The following is a 15,204-nucleotide window of genomic DNA, read 5'->3' as shown; positions in this document are numbered from 1 at the left end:
GACTCCAGGCTAGCGCCAGAGTTCCACTATGCGGGGCCGCCTGGATGAACCTCGATGCTAGCGACGGTTTGGGCGCCCCCGTCCGCCTGCGGGGGCTCTTCCCTTTCTTTTCTCATTGGCTCAAAAGTAGGCGTTTGGCAATACTGGAGGGGGGGGCGGGGCCGTCCCAGGGCCCCTCGTGGGATGCCCACAGCAGGCACAGCCAGTAGGTGAGAGTGCGTTGTGTTACCTCTTTGAGCCTCAGTTTTCTTATCTGGAAAATGGGTATTATGTATGACTCCTTCGACATCAGATTCTGAATTTCACTGGGATCAGGAGTGTGAGCAAACGGGCTTTTAAATCCCACAATTTCTTCTAAACCTTCCAGTCATCCTCTCCAGGTTTCAAGGAGACCTGCAGCCTCTACGAGAAAGTCTCCAGTTTCTTTCTTTCTTCAAGTGGCCAGGATCCACTTCTAAGCCCTAGCCTGGCCCCCAGCCCCCCCCCCCCCCCACACACAAAAAGAAAACAAAAGGAAAAGTACTGAAAGAAGAAACAATTCATTGCTTGAAAGAGGGGCTGATGGGGCACCAGTGTTTCCGAAGCCATCACCAGGTTTGATGGCTCCTTAGTGAAGACAATCCCAAGGAGCTCCTAAAAGGACTGAACCCCAAATTACAAAGTTGCTCACAGGTGGCAAGAGCAGAGTCTCTAACGAAAAGATGCTAAAGAAGGTAGTAGGGGAATCAGAAGGTGTGTCCCCCATCCTTCATGCTGGTTCTGTGGCTTGCTAGACATCTTGCCCAGCCTCTCCGAGCACCTGGCAACAGTCACTGCTCTTGGGGCCCAATGGAGCTATAGTTTTAGGGGTGGGTGTGGGAGAGTGTGACAACACTGCCTAGTCTGGGAGGGGCGAGTACAGGAGAGACAGAACTCTCTCCACCCCTGTGGAGCCGTTGCCTGAGCAAGGCCAGTGGTTCCTAATTCCTGCTTGCCTGTGTCCATCAATCTGTCTCTCACTGATCTTTGCTTTGCCTTAGACTCACCTGAAGGCAGCTGAGGGAGAAAGAAACAGAGGCCTGCTCTGATTCTGTGTCTTTGCTTTCAGTAGTGAGTCCAGACGGCCTGTGTGTTGAGGGACTGATGCGTTTCAACGTGATGAAGGAGTTAAAACTCTAGGGTCACTTCCTGCCTATAGCTCGAACGGGTCAGTGCCAGTTCCTGGCTCTGATATGTTAGGTATAAAATCAGACAGTTCTCGGAAGCCCCAGGAGTTCACAAGCTCCTGCTAACATCCAGAGAAGGACAGGACCAGTTTCCTGCAGTCACCTGGGAAAGCAAAGACTCAGACTAGGGTCCAGACACTCCTGGGAGGGCTTGGCCCGCAGGTGGATGCTTTGAACAGTTACCTGGAGGATGCCACCGCATTTCCAGCAAACCTCGAGAGGATTCCACGGCCTCACTTCAAGGGAGAGGCTAGCCTACCTTGAGGCAGATGGGGTCTGTGGGCTCCAAGAGGAAGGGGACAGTCACCGGCCGGCAGTGGCTGCCCAATCCCCAGCTCAGCAATAACCACTAGAACATTGGCTGCTCAGGAGGGGGCCCAAAGCTGGGAGAGCTGGGCATGATCCCCAGCTCCTCTGACTCCACCCCACGCGGGGCAACTGGGGTCCATTCCTTGAACTACCGTGGCTGGAAAGAGGGATCTGGGACCTCAGGCATGGATCTGTGGTTGCATTTGCGCGGTAGCTGGCCATCGCCCTGGCACAGGTGATCACAGGGCCACCTAGTCATTTTTAGAACTGAACTCCTTCCTCATTCCTTGCACTCCGGAGAAAGGAGCCCGACTCCTACTGGGGCTGGGATTCCAAGAACTGATGGGAGTGGGGGTGGGGAGGAACGCATTTCCAAGTCGTCCTCTCTACTCTGTAGTCAGTGAGCCTCCATAGACTTCCTCTTCTCGCTCAGATTGCGGTCACCGCAAGAGTTTGGCTCTGGGGACACCACCCCAGCCCTGCGTACCGGGCTCAGGGACTCCGCGGCTCTGCCGCCGGCTCCCGCCCTCGCCACTAGGCGCCGCTGCGCGCACGCGGATCCGGGCCCAGGGAGCTGCCTCCAGGGAGGACGCCAGGAAGGGATTTTGCTCTAATAACAATTTAAAAACAACAACAACAACAACAAAAAAACATGTTTTAAAGATAAGATTTTTTTTATTTTGTTTTCCCATCCTCTCCCTGCGCGTTCGGAGAGGCCGGGTGACTAGAAATCACAGTGAGTTGGAGGAATTCTTAACAGACACCCCGGTCTTCCCATCCCCAAACACCTTTCCTCCTTTCCTCGTCTTGGGCCGCAGAAAGAGCTCCCTCTTTGCTGACGTCCACGCTCCCCACGCTTCCTGGAGGGCTCACAGTTCGGGCTCACGCAACCGGTACCTGCTCACCAGAAGGGGCCTGGATGTGGCGGAGTGCACCAGGGAAACTGGACCACTGTAATATTTGATGAACAGGGACTATGCCAAACATGAGCTCAGTCGCTGCTCTCGACAAGTGTTAAGATATTGATATTTCTTTTACACCGATAAGAAAACCGAGACTCAAGAAGGTGGTGGCAAAGGTAGTGACCCCAGGGAGCGCCTAGGCATCTAACCGGAGTTGCAGGAGGCTATGAATGTGCCCCAGGCAGGAAACTCAGAGCAGAGAGTTACGAGAGATCCTGCCACATTTCTGCCCTTTGATGCCTCCCACTAGCCAGGAATCCATGCTTCTCTCCCCTCAGCACCTGCCCGGGAAGTCCTGGGCCTTTGCGGGGAGCACGGAGAAGCTAGTGGCAGAACTGTGAGACAAGGAATAGCTTACGATCTATGTTGTTCAGTTTTGAAGCCCAGCAATGAGCCCTGGAAGTGGGCAGATAATAACAACAGGAACATAGGGGACAGGAGCTAACCTTTACTACAGTTCATTATGTGCTAATCTAACAGTCTAAGTACTTTTCTTGGCGTATCTCCTTAAACAACCCCAAGGGCCAAGATATTATTATTGATCTCCAGTTCACAGAAGAGAAAGGCACGGAGAGGTCAGGCAATTTGCTCAAGGTCACCCAGATCTAACCGGCATTTTTGGGGTGGGGCAGGTTCATTACCATAGAATATACAGTGAAATTCACCCGTCTCAGTGCACAGTTCTGTGAGTTTGGAAAAACGCTCATAGAGGTGTAATTACTGCCATAACCAAGAAATAGAAGAGTTCTATCACTCCTCAAAAAACAGGTCTGACTTCTGCCCTCCACTGCCTCATGGGCAGCATTGGCCAGATTTTTACAAATGACAAGATGAGGTGAGGAGAGGTTGTGGCATTTGCCTAAGATCGCTCAGCCAGTAAATGACAGATCCCAGATTCAAACCTTCATCTTGGGTCTGCAAGGCCAGCTGCCTGTTCAATGCAGATTCCTGAACCTACAGAGCCCAAAGAGAGGTGATTTGGGGTGTGTAGGAGGGAGGGCCCTTGCTGTAAGTTGGAGCTCCAGAAACCCCCTCGCAGCTCACTGCCTGCTCCCCTATTTAACTAAACACCCATCCTTCTAGGGCAGCTCAGGAACAAAGAGGGGCCAGATTCTGCAAAGGCCTAAGACACAAATAAAGTGAGGGGCAGCTCTGAGGCACAAGGAGCAGGGGTAGAGTTGGCCCAGGGTCTGAGTCCAGACCAGAGTGCCCAGTACCCAGAGCCTCATCCACCAGTCTGGTTAATGAGTTACTGTCCTAGTTAATTCTCCTGCATGTAAGGGGCCCAGTTCGAACCTTCCCGAGTTCCTCAGGTCCCTGGCCGCATGAATTAGCATAGATTATCTGGCTTCCAGAGCTTCTGCGTGGCCCAAGCCCGTTTCTTTCTGTCATGGGCCTGGGCGAGACGTGGGGCTGGCAGCACTTGGGGTGGAGGAAACCGACCCTGGCGATCCCTCACCCTTGCTCACCTGCCAGCCATAAGGGACCCGGAGCCAACCTCCAGGCGCTTTGCAAGGGGCAGATGGGCTGCAGACGATCTTGCAGGAAGGGAGACAAGGCTCTGAGCAATCTGGGCCCTTTGCCCCGGCCAGACTTTCTGGCCTCTGGCAGGAAGAGGAGGGGATCTGGGCTCCAGACTGTTGCTCACCCCCTTGGGCACTCTGGACACTCCCAGCCAAAGGCAGGAAAGGATTTAAGGCCGTACCAACAACACTTTAGCGCCCAGCCTCTGACTTTTAAAAAAGGTTGAACTCTGTTATGTTCTAGACACCATGGCGGGGTTCACTACACCTCCCAGACGCTAACTGGATCTCTTTGCCCTCAAGGTCATCTGCTCTCATGCCCCCGGCCAAAATCACTCATACTGGGAAATAAATGGTCATTGCCCACCCTACAGCCAGGGCAGGGGTTCTAGTACCCCTAGTTTTGACCATCCATCCATCCATCCATCCATCCTGGAGAGCCTTTCAAGGAGAAGAACCTTTCCCTCTGGTTCCAGGATCCAGGATCCATGATCTAAGCCCACCTAAATTGGGTGCTTCTTTTTGGCTTTGGAAATGAAGGTCTGCCCTGCACCTCCTCCCCAGGCTGGCCGACAAGCAACAGCCAACCCCTTACCGGGTGGCCTCAGGTTCCCTGCCAGCCTGGGCACCATGGGGCTTGTGTCCCTACAGCTTAATGGAGGGAGGGATTTCTGAACAGGAGTCAGTATTTCTGGAAGTCAGCGGTTCAGGCCACTGGGAGGTACATCTTTAAAGCCACCCCACCACAAGAGGCTGGACTAAACACCCTGCATCCTTAGGCCTGGGAGAAAGGATGGGGGGAGGGGGGATTGCTACAAAGCAAGACCACAAGAACCTGGGAAGGGTGAAAACCCAGCCACCACCCAAGCCCAGAGCTGGCGTCAGAGGTCTGAAGCTTGAGACAGGGTCAGGTTTCTCCGGGCATGACTGCAAGGCCAAGGCCCACACCTGTCTTGTGTGTGAATGTGTATAGGTGTGCAGGCTCTGGGAAAGTTGAGGGGGGCGGTGTGCAGCTCAGCTGATCTCTGTTAGCTAGGGTCAGGTGCCCAGACAACCCCAGAAAACACATTTCTAACCTTTCTTGCCTGGAGGGTTTTCCTAAAGGGTTTCTCCTCTCCACCCCCAAACAAATTATGCCTGGCATAAAGAAGTTGAGAAATTGATGTGTACAGAAAAATACATCAAATGAAACCAGAGAAGGTCAGGGGAGACCCCCAGGGCAAGAAGGTGGGCAGCTGGGCAAGCAGGGGCATATGTCCAAAGACCCAGACCGTCCACTGAGGAAGCTAGTGGGGGAAGCAGTCTGGCTCTCAGACTTCGCTCTTCTCCCCCCTCCCAATCGACTTTTCTCGGGTCTCACGGCAACCTAGTCACCAAACACAGGCATTTCTTCCTCCTTAAGAGAAATGGCATGGACCTTAAGTAATAGATTTAAAGGATGCCAGATTTTTTCCCTCATTAATTGTAAACGTGCAAAATACCTGCTGGTACTTCACTTTAGAAGAATGCAATTGGCAAGAAGAAAAAAAAAAAAAAGGAAAAAAAGAAGCGGCTGATGAATAGATAATAGATCTTTAACCACCAATAAACAGAGAGCAGCGCCAGCAGCCTGGGGGACGTGATCATAATTATGCTGCTGCGTGAGCCAATAGGGACGAGGGAACTGGGCCCTAAAATCATCCCAAAACCGAAGGCGAGCTCGAAAATGCGGACACGGCCTGGGACCGGAGACGCGATCTGCAGTCCCTAGTTGCAAGCCCTGCACAGCAACCCGCCCCTGGGACGACAGATGGCGGAATAATAATAGAAATAATAATAATAACAACAGCAGCAATAATAATAATAATAATAATAATAATAATGACAAAATCAACGCAAGTCCTAAGGACAGTGTAACGGTAATAGGAACACCACGGCTACCTTTCCCCTGACCTTGGACACCACTTATCCCAGATTCTACCCTTAGGAACAGTTTGGGGGAAGGAGGTGAGCGCCCTCCCAGAGAGAAAAAGCCCGGAGCCTGTGGGTCTGGTGGGAAGCCCGTGGCCTGGGCAGGGTCGTTTACTCGTGCCTCAACTTGCAAACGAACAAAACTGGGCCAAGAATCGCGAATGCAGCAACCCTGGAACCTCGACGCTACGCGTGGTTGGATGACCCCCCGCCACCCCCACCCCCAACCTCCAGCCCAGGCTCCATCCTCACCTGGGAAACCGCCGGGAGTTCTGCCGGGGGGGTGGGGACTGATGAAACCGAGCGGCTCCGTTAGCCCACGCCCGGAATCCACTTACCCTCGCCGTGCTCCGGGGGGCGATCCCAGCTTCCCGGACGCAGGGCCACAGAGGCAGCAGCGGCCGAGCGCTAGGCGCGAGGGATCTGCGTGTCCGTCTGTCCGTCTGTCCCTCCAGCTCGGGATGCGGGGGGCCGCAGCAGAGGCGGCGCGGGCCGGGGACTCTGCAGGGACCGGGGTGCCCCGGAGGGAGTGGTGGTGGTGAAGGAGGAGGCGGTGGCAGAGGGGGAGGAGGTGGGGAAAGAGGAGGAGGAAGAAGAAGAGGAGGAGGAGAAGAAGGAGGAAGAGGAGGAGGAGGAGGAAGAGGAGGAGGAAGAAGAGGAGGAGGAGGAGAAGGAGGAGGAAAGGAGGCCGAAGGAAGAGGAGGAGGCGAAAGAGGAGGAGGAGAAGCCGCGGCGGGCGACGCGGGAGCGAGGGAGCTAGGAGCGCGGGGCGAAGGCGCGGCGAGGCCAGCGGCCCGGCGGGCACAGGAGGCTCGGCCGAGGCCGCGGCGCCGACTCCGTTCCACACTCGGCCGGGATCCAGGCCTCCGGGTTCCCAGGCGCTCGCCTCCCTCTGACGCACTTTAAAGAGTCTCCCCCCTTCCACCTCAGGGCGAGTAATAGCGACCAATCATCAAGCCATTTACCAGGCTTCGGAGGAAGCTGTTTATGTGATCCCCGCACTAATTAGGCTCATGAACTAACAAATCGTTTGCACAACTTGTGAAGAAGCGAACACTTCCATGGATTGTCCTTGGACTTAGGGCGCCCTGCCCGCCTTTTGCAGAGGAGAGAAAACTTTTTTTTGCCTCCCCCGAGAAACTCCCCCCCCCCCGCCTCTAACTCCGATCCCCCCACGCCATCTCGCCAAAAAAAAAAAAAAAAAAAAAAAAAAAAAAGGAAAAAAAAAAAAGAAAAAAAAAGAAAGAAAAAAAAAAAAGAAAAAAAATTACCCCAATCCAAGCCTGCAAATTCTTCTGGAAGGATTTTTCCCCCTCTCTCCAGGTTGGGCGCGTTTGGTGCAAGATTCTCGGGATCCTCGGCGTTGTCTCTCCCTCCCCCCTCCCCCCTCCTTTCCTTTTCCTTTCCTTTCTTTCTTCCTTTCCTCCCCCCACCCCCACCCCAAACAAACAAGTCCCCAATTCTCGTCCGTCCTCGCCGCGGGCTGCGGGCGGCGGAGGCAGCGTGCCGCGGTCGCCGGGAGCCGGGAGCCTCGGGCGCCCGCTCCTCGGCGCAGCATGTTCCAGCCGGCGCCCAAGCGCTGCTTCACCATCGAGTCGCTGGTGGCCAAGGACAGTCCCCTGCCCGCCTCGCGCTCTGAGGACCCCATCCGTCCCGCGGCGCTCAGCTACGCCAACTCCAGCCCCATAAACCCGTTCCTCAACGGCTTCCACTCGGCCGCCGCGGCCGCCGCCGCCGGCAGGGGCGTCTACTCCAACCCGGACTTGGTGTTCGCCGAGGCGGTCTCGCACCCGCCCAACCCCGCGGTGCCCGTGCACCCGGTGCCGCCGCCGCACGCCCTGGCCGCCCACCCCCTGCCCTCCTCGCACTCGCCACACCCCCTCTTCGCCTCGCAGCAGCGGGACCCGTCCACCTTCTACCCCTGGCTCATCCACCGCTACCGATATCTGGGCCACCGCTTCCAAGGTACGTGCCACGTCGCGGGGCTGCAGCGCGCCGCGTCCCGCACTGCCCTCGGCCTGCGTGCCGGGTGGGCGCTTGGCAAGGCCTGGGAGGAGGTTCCTCCAGCTCGCGGGCCCGCGAGTCCCGTTCGGAAACTGGGCGGCGAGGGGCCGGGCATGGTGCTGGTCCCCAGTCTTTGAAGCTGCGGCCGCTTTGGGGGCTGGTCTGGGGCCGCTGGACCCCTTAAAGAGGGACGCAAAGGGAGAAGTTGTCCCCGAAGGCTGGGTGGAGACAGGCTGGGACAGCCTTCTCTGAGCGCCAGCCGCCAAGGAGTCCCGGAGCCCGCGGGGTACCCAGGCTCTCCGTCTCCTCCGCGGTGCCCTGGTTGCCCTAGCTCCGAGGGGCCACGGCCAGGCCACCAGGTTCGCCTTTGCATAAGACCCTGTTCGCCACCCACTCTTCGTCCCTTCAAGCCTAGCCCCGCGACTTCTCAGTTTCCGACCCTCTTCGGGCGGCGAGGAGACCCTCGCGTCCCCAGAGCGTAGCCTAGGGGCTTGTTTTCCCTTTTTTTGGAGGCCTGCGGAGGGGCCTGGAACCCTCGCGGGTAGTAACCTCCGAGGCTCGGCACGCTCGCTAAGACCTGCTCAAATGCGGGCAGAGTGTTCGCGGCGGGAAGGCAGGTTCTGTCTGGTTTTTGTTTTTGTTTTTGTTTTTGTTTTAAAAGAAATGAACCCTATCGGGAGACGGGCTGGACGAAAAGATCTAAGTGTTTTCCCTTGCCATTAAAAAAAAAAAAATGTGTTTGCTTTTTTTTCTGAGTGGGGGTAGGAAGAAAGTTAAAAATCCAGAAAAGGGGACGAGTAATTAGTTTAGTGGTCGGAGCTTGGGGGAAAAGACCTACCTCCCTCGACAGCCGATCAATACTCAGCGGCTTGTCCATTCATTAACCCTTTGCGTTCCTATCAGGACCTAAAATCCGGTAGATACCTCCACCCTCCCCAATTACAAACAAAACAAAACAAAAACAGCCTTTCATCCTAATTCTGGGACCGGATTTACCTCCATTCTCTCCTAAACACTCGGTTTGTTTTTCTTTGTTTGGGTTTTTAGTGAATCGACTTCCCACCCTCCTGAGTGAACCCGAAACTATTCTGGCTTTGCTCACAAAGTTTATGGCTCCTTTCCTCATTCTCTGTCAGCTATGCCCTTGGTGCCCCCACCAGGCCCGAAGTAGCTGGGATCTTCTGGGCCCGCGCACAGCCCAACAGGGCGCCCGTAACTCGGCAGCCCCTGGGTTTCGATCCTTTCGTTCCCGTCTTCTAGTTCTCTGGAGCGGGGCAGTGCGGAAGCCGCGTCCTCGGGAGGCAGTGGCTGCGGAAACCCTGGGCACCCGGCGGCGAAATTTCGACCCCGGCCGGGCGGCAACCACACGCCCAGACTCTTGTACTTTCCCGGAGGGGAAGAGACTTAATACAAAATGAAGTTCCCGAGAAAAGTCTGCAGAGCGGCCCGCCGCCTCTCCAGCCCGGGGGTTAATGTTCCCGTTCCCTGAGGTCAGAAAAAAAGAGAAAGTTTCTCTGGATCTTGGGCGCCAATCCCGGGGCCTGGCTCTGCTGCCCCTCTGCCCCGGGGGCCCGGGCGAGGGGGTGGTGAGGCCCTTGGGTGCAGGGCGGCTGCGAAGCCCGCCGAGGTCAGAAGCTTGGGGACTTGTCCCACCCGGGCAGCGTCTGGGTGGGTTCTGCACGGGTACGGGCTCCGTGTTCCCGGGCGGACAGCTAGGTCGGCGTCCTCTTCGCCCACCTCCGGAGGGCCCCGCGTTCCCACGGGCCCAACCGCACAGGCAGCGCGAAGGCCATGAACGATGAGCCCCGCCAGCCCGGCTCGGGAGAAGCGCCCGGCCCCGCCGGCCAGAGCGGTCTCCTCTAACGGGACTTCTGCTATGTCCCTGGCAGGGAACCACACAAGCCCAGAGAGCTTCCTTTTGCACAACGCGTTGGCCCGAAAGCCGAAGCGGATCCGAACCGCCTTTTCCCCATCCCAGCTTCTGAGGCTGGAACACGCCTTTGAGAAGAACCACTACGTGGTGGGTGCCGAGAGGAAGCAGCTGGCGCACAGCCTCAGCCTCACGGAAACTCAGGTGAGGACTGCGTGCACCCCGCGGTCCCATCTCTGGCCCCGTGCAGGCGGCACGCAAGTGCGGAGCTCCGAGAGGGCCTTTGGCAAAGAGCCCGGGAGCTGGTTCCATGCTTGGGTTCAGAATGAATCAGTTTTGAGGTGGTTGGCTTCCTTGGGTTCCAGCAAGGGATTGTAGGAGCCCACCCACCCTAGGCTCTGGGAGACCGGCTGAGTAGCTCCCTCTTGTCCGGCTGGGCATGACCTAGAGTTCCGGGTTAAGACACCTGTGTGCTTTTGGTTAGAGTCTGGGGACTCGGGGCTGGGTGCCCGGAGAAGGAGAGCACAGAAGGGTGAGGGACAAGGTGTTGGATGCTTGAGGCTCGAGTCTGGAGATGTCTGGGAGTGGGTTAAACTGGAGTTCTGTGCCACGGCAGACCCAAGGTTCACACCGACGGCTCTAGTTACTTCCCTTGAGGGGATCAGAGAATCAGAAGGCTGAGAGGCCTGACATCCTAGGTGTGTCCCTAAATCAGCAAAACAGAGCTGGAAGGCTGCAGGGAAGGGCTGCCACCGGGGACAGACCCCTGCGGCGCAGCGGGGCTCCGGAGGCGGGTCTGGCTCCAGCTTGCTGGGGTCGGGGAGGGGGCTTAGGGCTACAGTAGGCGCTACTGTACGCAGAGCCACAGGGCGGGGTCAAAGTTCCCAGCGAACAGTAACGTTTTGGGGCAGATTAAGTTGTAACACTTTTTCTGGGAGGCGCAAAGAGGTCGAGGCTTTTGTTTTAAAACGTCCCCCTGGACAAAACCGAAGAGGGCCTCGCGGGTTGGTGCGGGGGCCCGACACAAGGCGCGGCCCGGCTGATTTCTCCTGGATAGCGGAGGCCGCGGTGGTCTTTGTCCGCCTCGCTGCCCACGCTGCCTGGAGTCTTTGTGTGCGTGTCAAGCCCCGAGCGCACCGACGCGCGCCTTGGGCGAGCGCCGGGGAGAAATGAACCGTCCTCCCCCTCAATTAGCAAACTCAAAGCAAATTAAACTCAGCCTTGTTCCAGCTCGGCTTTTTCATGGGGCACTTTGGGGGACTGGGGCATTGGGGAGAGCAAGCCGGGACCTGGGCCGGCCTTAGAAAAGGAGGGAGTGGGGAGGGCTTCAGGGGCCTGGGCTGCTGCTTTCAGGAAGGGACAGGCCTGGGGACAGGGGAGGTGCTGTCACCCGCATTTCCCTCACTGTACTGCACTGCGGAGAAGCTGGGACAGTGTTGGTGTCTCCTATGGTGGCTGAATGGGGACCCACTGCCCAGCACCCCCAGAGGATGATGGGGATGGCAGCCCAGCCCCACATCATTGCTCCCTGGACCTCTAGCAGCTGCTCTGGGGAGATGAGGCCTCCAATCCAGCTCTGATGGGAAATGGTGTGACCAGCGTGTGAGCCTGGGCCTGGTGGGTCCTGGGGCTGGTCCGCAGGAGGGAAGGAAGGGAGCTTCACTCTTCTTTCCTCTTTCTTAGTTTCTCTCTCACTTCCTCTTTATCCCGCGGTTCTTTCAGAAGCTTTCACTTTTGAGCTTCATTTCCCAGCTGGAAAGGTACAGGTGGGCTGGTCCCCAGGCCTAGGCGTCCAACCATCCCGCAGGTTTCCTCCAGTACTCCTCCGCCCCCCAACTCCTCACCTGCAGGAGTCCTGGGCGAGGAAGAGGAAGCTCAGGCAGATCCTGACTGCCTACCCAGGGCCGAGGCCTGGCAGAGGAGGCGCTATATTTAGGCAAGGCTGCGGAAACAGACAAAATAGAAAGCACATTGGGCCTTGCACCAGAAAGCTGCCGCAGCCGACGGCAGTAAGGTCTCCCCTGCACTGACGAGGTAGAGGGAGTCAGGGACTTGTCTCTTTTTATTTTACTTTACTTATGATTGTTGTAGTGGTTTTCCAGGGTTTGCAAGGCTTTTGCTCTCAGCAGGAGGTGGCTGTCCTTTCCAGGGCCAGGCGGGGCAGGGGCACTGTGCCCTCTGGGCCACTTGGTCTGGGGGAAACACCCCACCAGGGCCCAGAAGGGTAGGGAGCCAGGCTTCCTAGCTGACAGCACTAGGAGCTCGGCCCCAAGAAGGGAGGCCTGGGGGAGCCCAGCCTTTTTGCTGTGCCACTGGGGGACTGGGCTCTCTCTCGAAGGCACCGCCTGGAGGAGGAAGCAATAGGAGGGCGCTGTGGAGGGACTAACACGCCCCATCCGCCTCTTGTCCACAGGTAAAAGTATGGTTTCAGAACCGAAGGACGAAGTTCAAAAGACAGAAGCTGGAGGAAGAAGGCTCAGATTCGCAACAAAAGAAAAAAGGGACGCACCATATTAACCGGTGGAGAATTGCCACCAAGCAGGCGAGTCCCGAGGAAATAGACGTGACCTCAGACGATTAAAAACACAAACCGAACCCCACAGAAACGGACACCACGGAGCAAAACAGACAGGGAGAGGAGGGGTAGAAGAAAAACAAAAACAAGCTACAAAACAAAAACAAACCGTACACACACACACATACACACACAGTCACCGAGAAGAGGAAGAGGGAGTCAGAGAGTGTCGGCACTTCGCGGACTTTGGGCAGCGAGGGCGCGGGGTCCTGATCCCAGGCTGCACGGAGATGGCAGAGGACACAGGCTACTTGATCAACAGGCACCCCTTGTCTAAAGAGGCAGCTGAGAAAGAGAGAGCGAGAGAGAGAAAGAGAGTGAGACTGAGAGAGAGAGAGGGAGAGGGAGAGAGATCCAAATGTGGCACCGTGGAAGGCGCTCTGAACAAGGGAAGCTGTCAGTCAACGCCAGCCCAGCGAGACAAGATGATTGGCAGGTATTCCATTTATCGCAGTCCTGATTTTTTTTAAAAATAATAATGGTAATAATAATGATGGTAAAAGAAAACCCCAACCAGGCACAGGACTTTTTCTTTTGCACTTCGCAGAGTCTCCCCCCCCACCAATCTTTAAAAAATAATTAGTAATACTAGCAATCGAAATTCCGTATCTAGCCCCAACCCACACCTGTTCAAAAACTTAAATTGCATGTTGCAGTTGTTGGGCGAATGGTGTCTAAAGACAGAAAATGAATTGTAATTTTCTTTTCCTTTGAAAGACAGGTTCTGTGTGCTTTTTATTTTGATTTTTTTTTCGAGAAATGTGCAGTCTGTAAACACTTCTTGATACCTTCTGATGTCAAAGTGATTGTGAAAGGTAAATGAAGTAGGCTCCGCGATAGTGGTCCTCTTACGGAGAAATGGGGAGCAGGATGGGGGGCTGGGGGTGGTGGGGGAGGGTGCCCACAAGAGGAGTCAGGACTTGTGCTGGGAAAAACAAAAAACAAAAAAACAAAAAAACCCTAAATTAATTCTATTTCTTGAACATTCCCTTTCCTAACATCCCGAAGGCTTAAAACCCCGAAGTAAACTCCTTTTGGTGGTTGGAGAGGTTGGCCAAATTCAACCATTCGCTGTAAAGGCCATTCCCAAACTTTAAATCTATCTGTCGCAAAAACTAAAGGACTGTAGTTAGCGGGGAGGATGTTAAGTGTGGCCAAGGACATGGCGGCAAGTTTTCAAGCACTGAGTTTCTATTCCAAGATCATAGACTTACTAAAGAGAGTGACAAACGCTTCCTTAATGTCTTCTATACCAGAATGTAAATATTTTTGTGTTTTGTGTTAATTTGTTAGAATTCTAACACACTATATACTTCCAAGAAGTATGTCAATGTCAATATTTTGTCAATAAAGATTTATCAATATGCCCTCAGAGTAGTCGTTTTGAGAAACTGAAGTGAGTTTTTTTTTTTTTTTTAAAGTATCTATAATTTGAGTGTGGTCCTTCTCCAAGGAGGCTCAAGAGACCCAGGCTCCTCACCCACAAAAGGGCCAGACGGATGGATTCTTGGGCATTTTAAAGAGAGATGAGCGTGGAAAAGGGAGAGGATTAGGAAAACTTAAGTCCTGCAGAAAAGGGGTGGGAGGAAAGTTTTCCAAGCAGACCTTGGCCATTGCAAGGCTCCCTGAGGGAGTTTAGTTTGAATTTCAGGTTAAAAAGTGCTTACTTCTCTTAATTTCTACTTGTTGTTGTTGTTGTTTTAATCTGGGCACATAGTTAAGCATTGAAGAATATTCCCCTAGGATTGGAGGAAACACTTAGCGGAATCCGAATCCTAAGACTTTTAAACTGTGCTGCTGACTTCAAACCCAGAAGTACAGGCTCCTCCCCCCCCCCCCCCCCCCCCCGCCACCAGTTTTTTCTTTCCTTCCCTTCCTTCCTTCCCTCTCTCCCTGCCTCCCCCCTGCTTCCTTCCTTCCTTCCTTCCTTCCTTCCTTCTTCCTTCCTCTCCCCCTCCAGAGCTTGCTTGCTTGCTTCCTTCCTTCCTTCCTGTCGGGACCCAGTCTGAGGGCAAGCACAAGGCCCTCAGCAGCCTTATAAGGCAAGCTTTCCGAGAAACCTTCAACTCTTAATTTTAACGTTAAAGAAAAAGTTGTAACCAGTCTTGGAGGAAACTTAGCTTTTTTTCCCCTCCTCCTTCCCCCTTCTGGGGGTACGAGGTTGTTTTTGCATGCTTCATTTGCTTCTTATCCTGATAGGCTGCATTAATCAGTTTTATTTCCATTGATAGAGAAACCTCGTCTGTTCTGTTCGAGCTACAAAGCGTCCTGCGAGCTTTTGTGAAAGTGCAAATCAGTTTAAGCAATTATCATACCAGGAATATGAAGGGGAAAGAGGAGGCCTTGCCCAGTGGTCTCCTTTAATCTCTTAATCCACGGATCCAGGGGGGCCGCCTGGACATAATTTAGGACAATCTCCCCACCCTTTACACTGTGATAAGGCCAAGTTACAATGCAGGGCAAAAATACAAGCTTTGTTAACACCCTGCCTTGAAAAGTTAAGATTAGACATTCCGTGCACGTGTGGGGACTATAGGGCACTATGGAAATTTTTCTTTCTTTCTTTTTTTTTTTTTTCCTTCCCCTCTTCTCTTCTAAAGTAGAATTCATTCTTGGTTTCTCTCCCTCTCTCTCTCTCTTTTTTCTTTCTTCTTTATCTCTGCCCGTCTCTCCTTTTTTCCTCCGTCTCGGTTCCTCTGGAGAACCCTGGCTGTCTATGGCACGTTTTCACGCAGGCTGCCCTAGGAAGGTGTATGTTATTTGGGGGGACACTTGCCTGCAGGACGATGCTGGGGGGAAGCAAGCT

General features: G+C 54.6%; 1 protein-coding gene across 2 annotated transcripts; it reads left to right on the top strand.

The window, feature by feature from the left end:
- The first annotated feature begins 6,897 nt into the window (after positions 1 to 6,897).
- EMX2 (empty spiracles homeobox 2) lies at positions 6,898 to 13,772 on the top strand. Of its 2 annotated transcripts, XM_059173063.1 has the most exons (3): positions 6,898 to 7,914; positions 9,843 to 10,027; positions 12,237 to 13,772. In XM_059173063.1, the coding sequence occupies exons 1-3, from the start codon at positions 7,506 to 7,508 to the stop codon at positions 12,402 to 12,404; spliced, it is 762 nt and encodes a 253-aa protein (XP_059029046.1). In that variant the 5' UTR covers positions 6,898 to 7,505; the 3' UTR covers positions 12,405 to 13,772. The 2 variants fall into 2 exon arrangements, with proteins under 2 accessions (XP_059029046.1, XP_059029047.1); XM_059173064.1 differs by lacking the exon at positions 9,843 to 10,027 and having other exon boundaries at positions 12,237 to 12,340.
- Positions 13,773 to 15,204: the final 1,432 nt, after the last annotated feature.

Source organism: Mustela lutreola, chromosome 4 (genome assembly GCF_030435805.1).
Source record: "Mustela lutreola isolate mMusLut2 chromosome 4, mMusLut2.pri, whole genome shotgun sequence".
Taxonomy (NCBI): domain Eukaryota; kingdom Metazoa; phylum Chordata; class Mammalia; order Carnivora; family Mustelidae; genus Mustela; species Mustela lutreola.
The sequence above is the reverse complement of the archived record's forward strand: the minus strand, read 5'-3'. Positions and strand labels throughout refer to the sequence as shown.

Coding starts and splice junctions, on each gene's coding strand:
- EMX2 (XM_059173063.1), top strand. CDS start 7,506: ATGTTCCAGCCGGCGCCCAAGCGCTGCTTCACCATCGAGTCGCTGGTG. Junction 7,915..9,842: donor TCTGGGCCACCGCTTCCAAG/GTACGTGCCACG, acceptor TGTCCCTGGCAG/GGAACCACACAAGCCCAGAG. Junction 10,028..12,236: donor TCAGCCTCACGGAAACTCAG/GTGAGGACTGCG, acceptor TCTTGTCCACAG/GTAAAAGTATGGTTTCAGAA.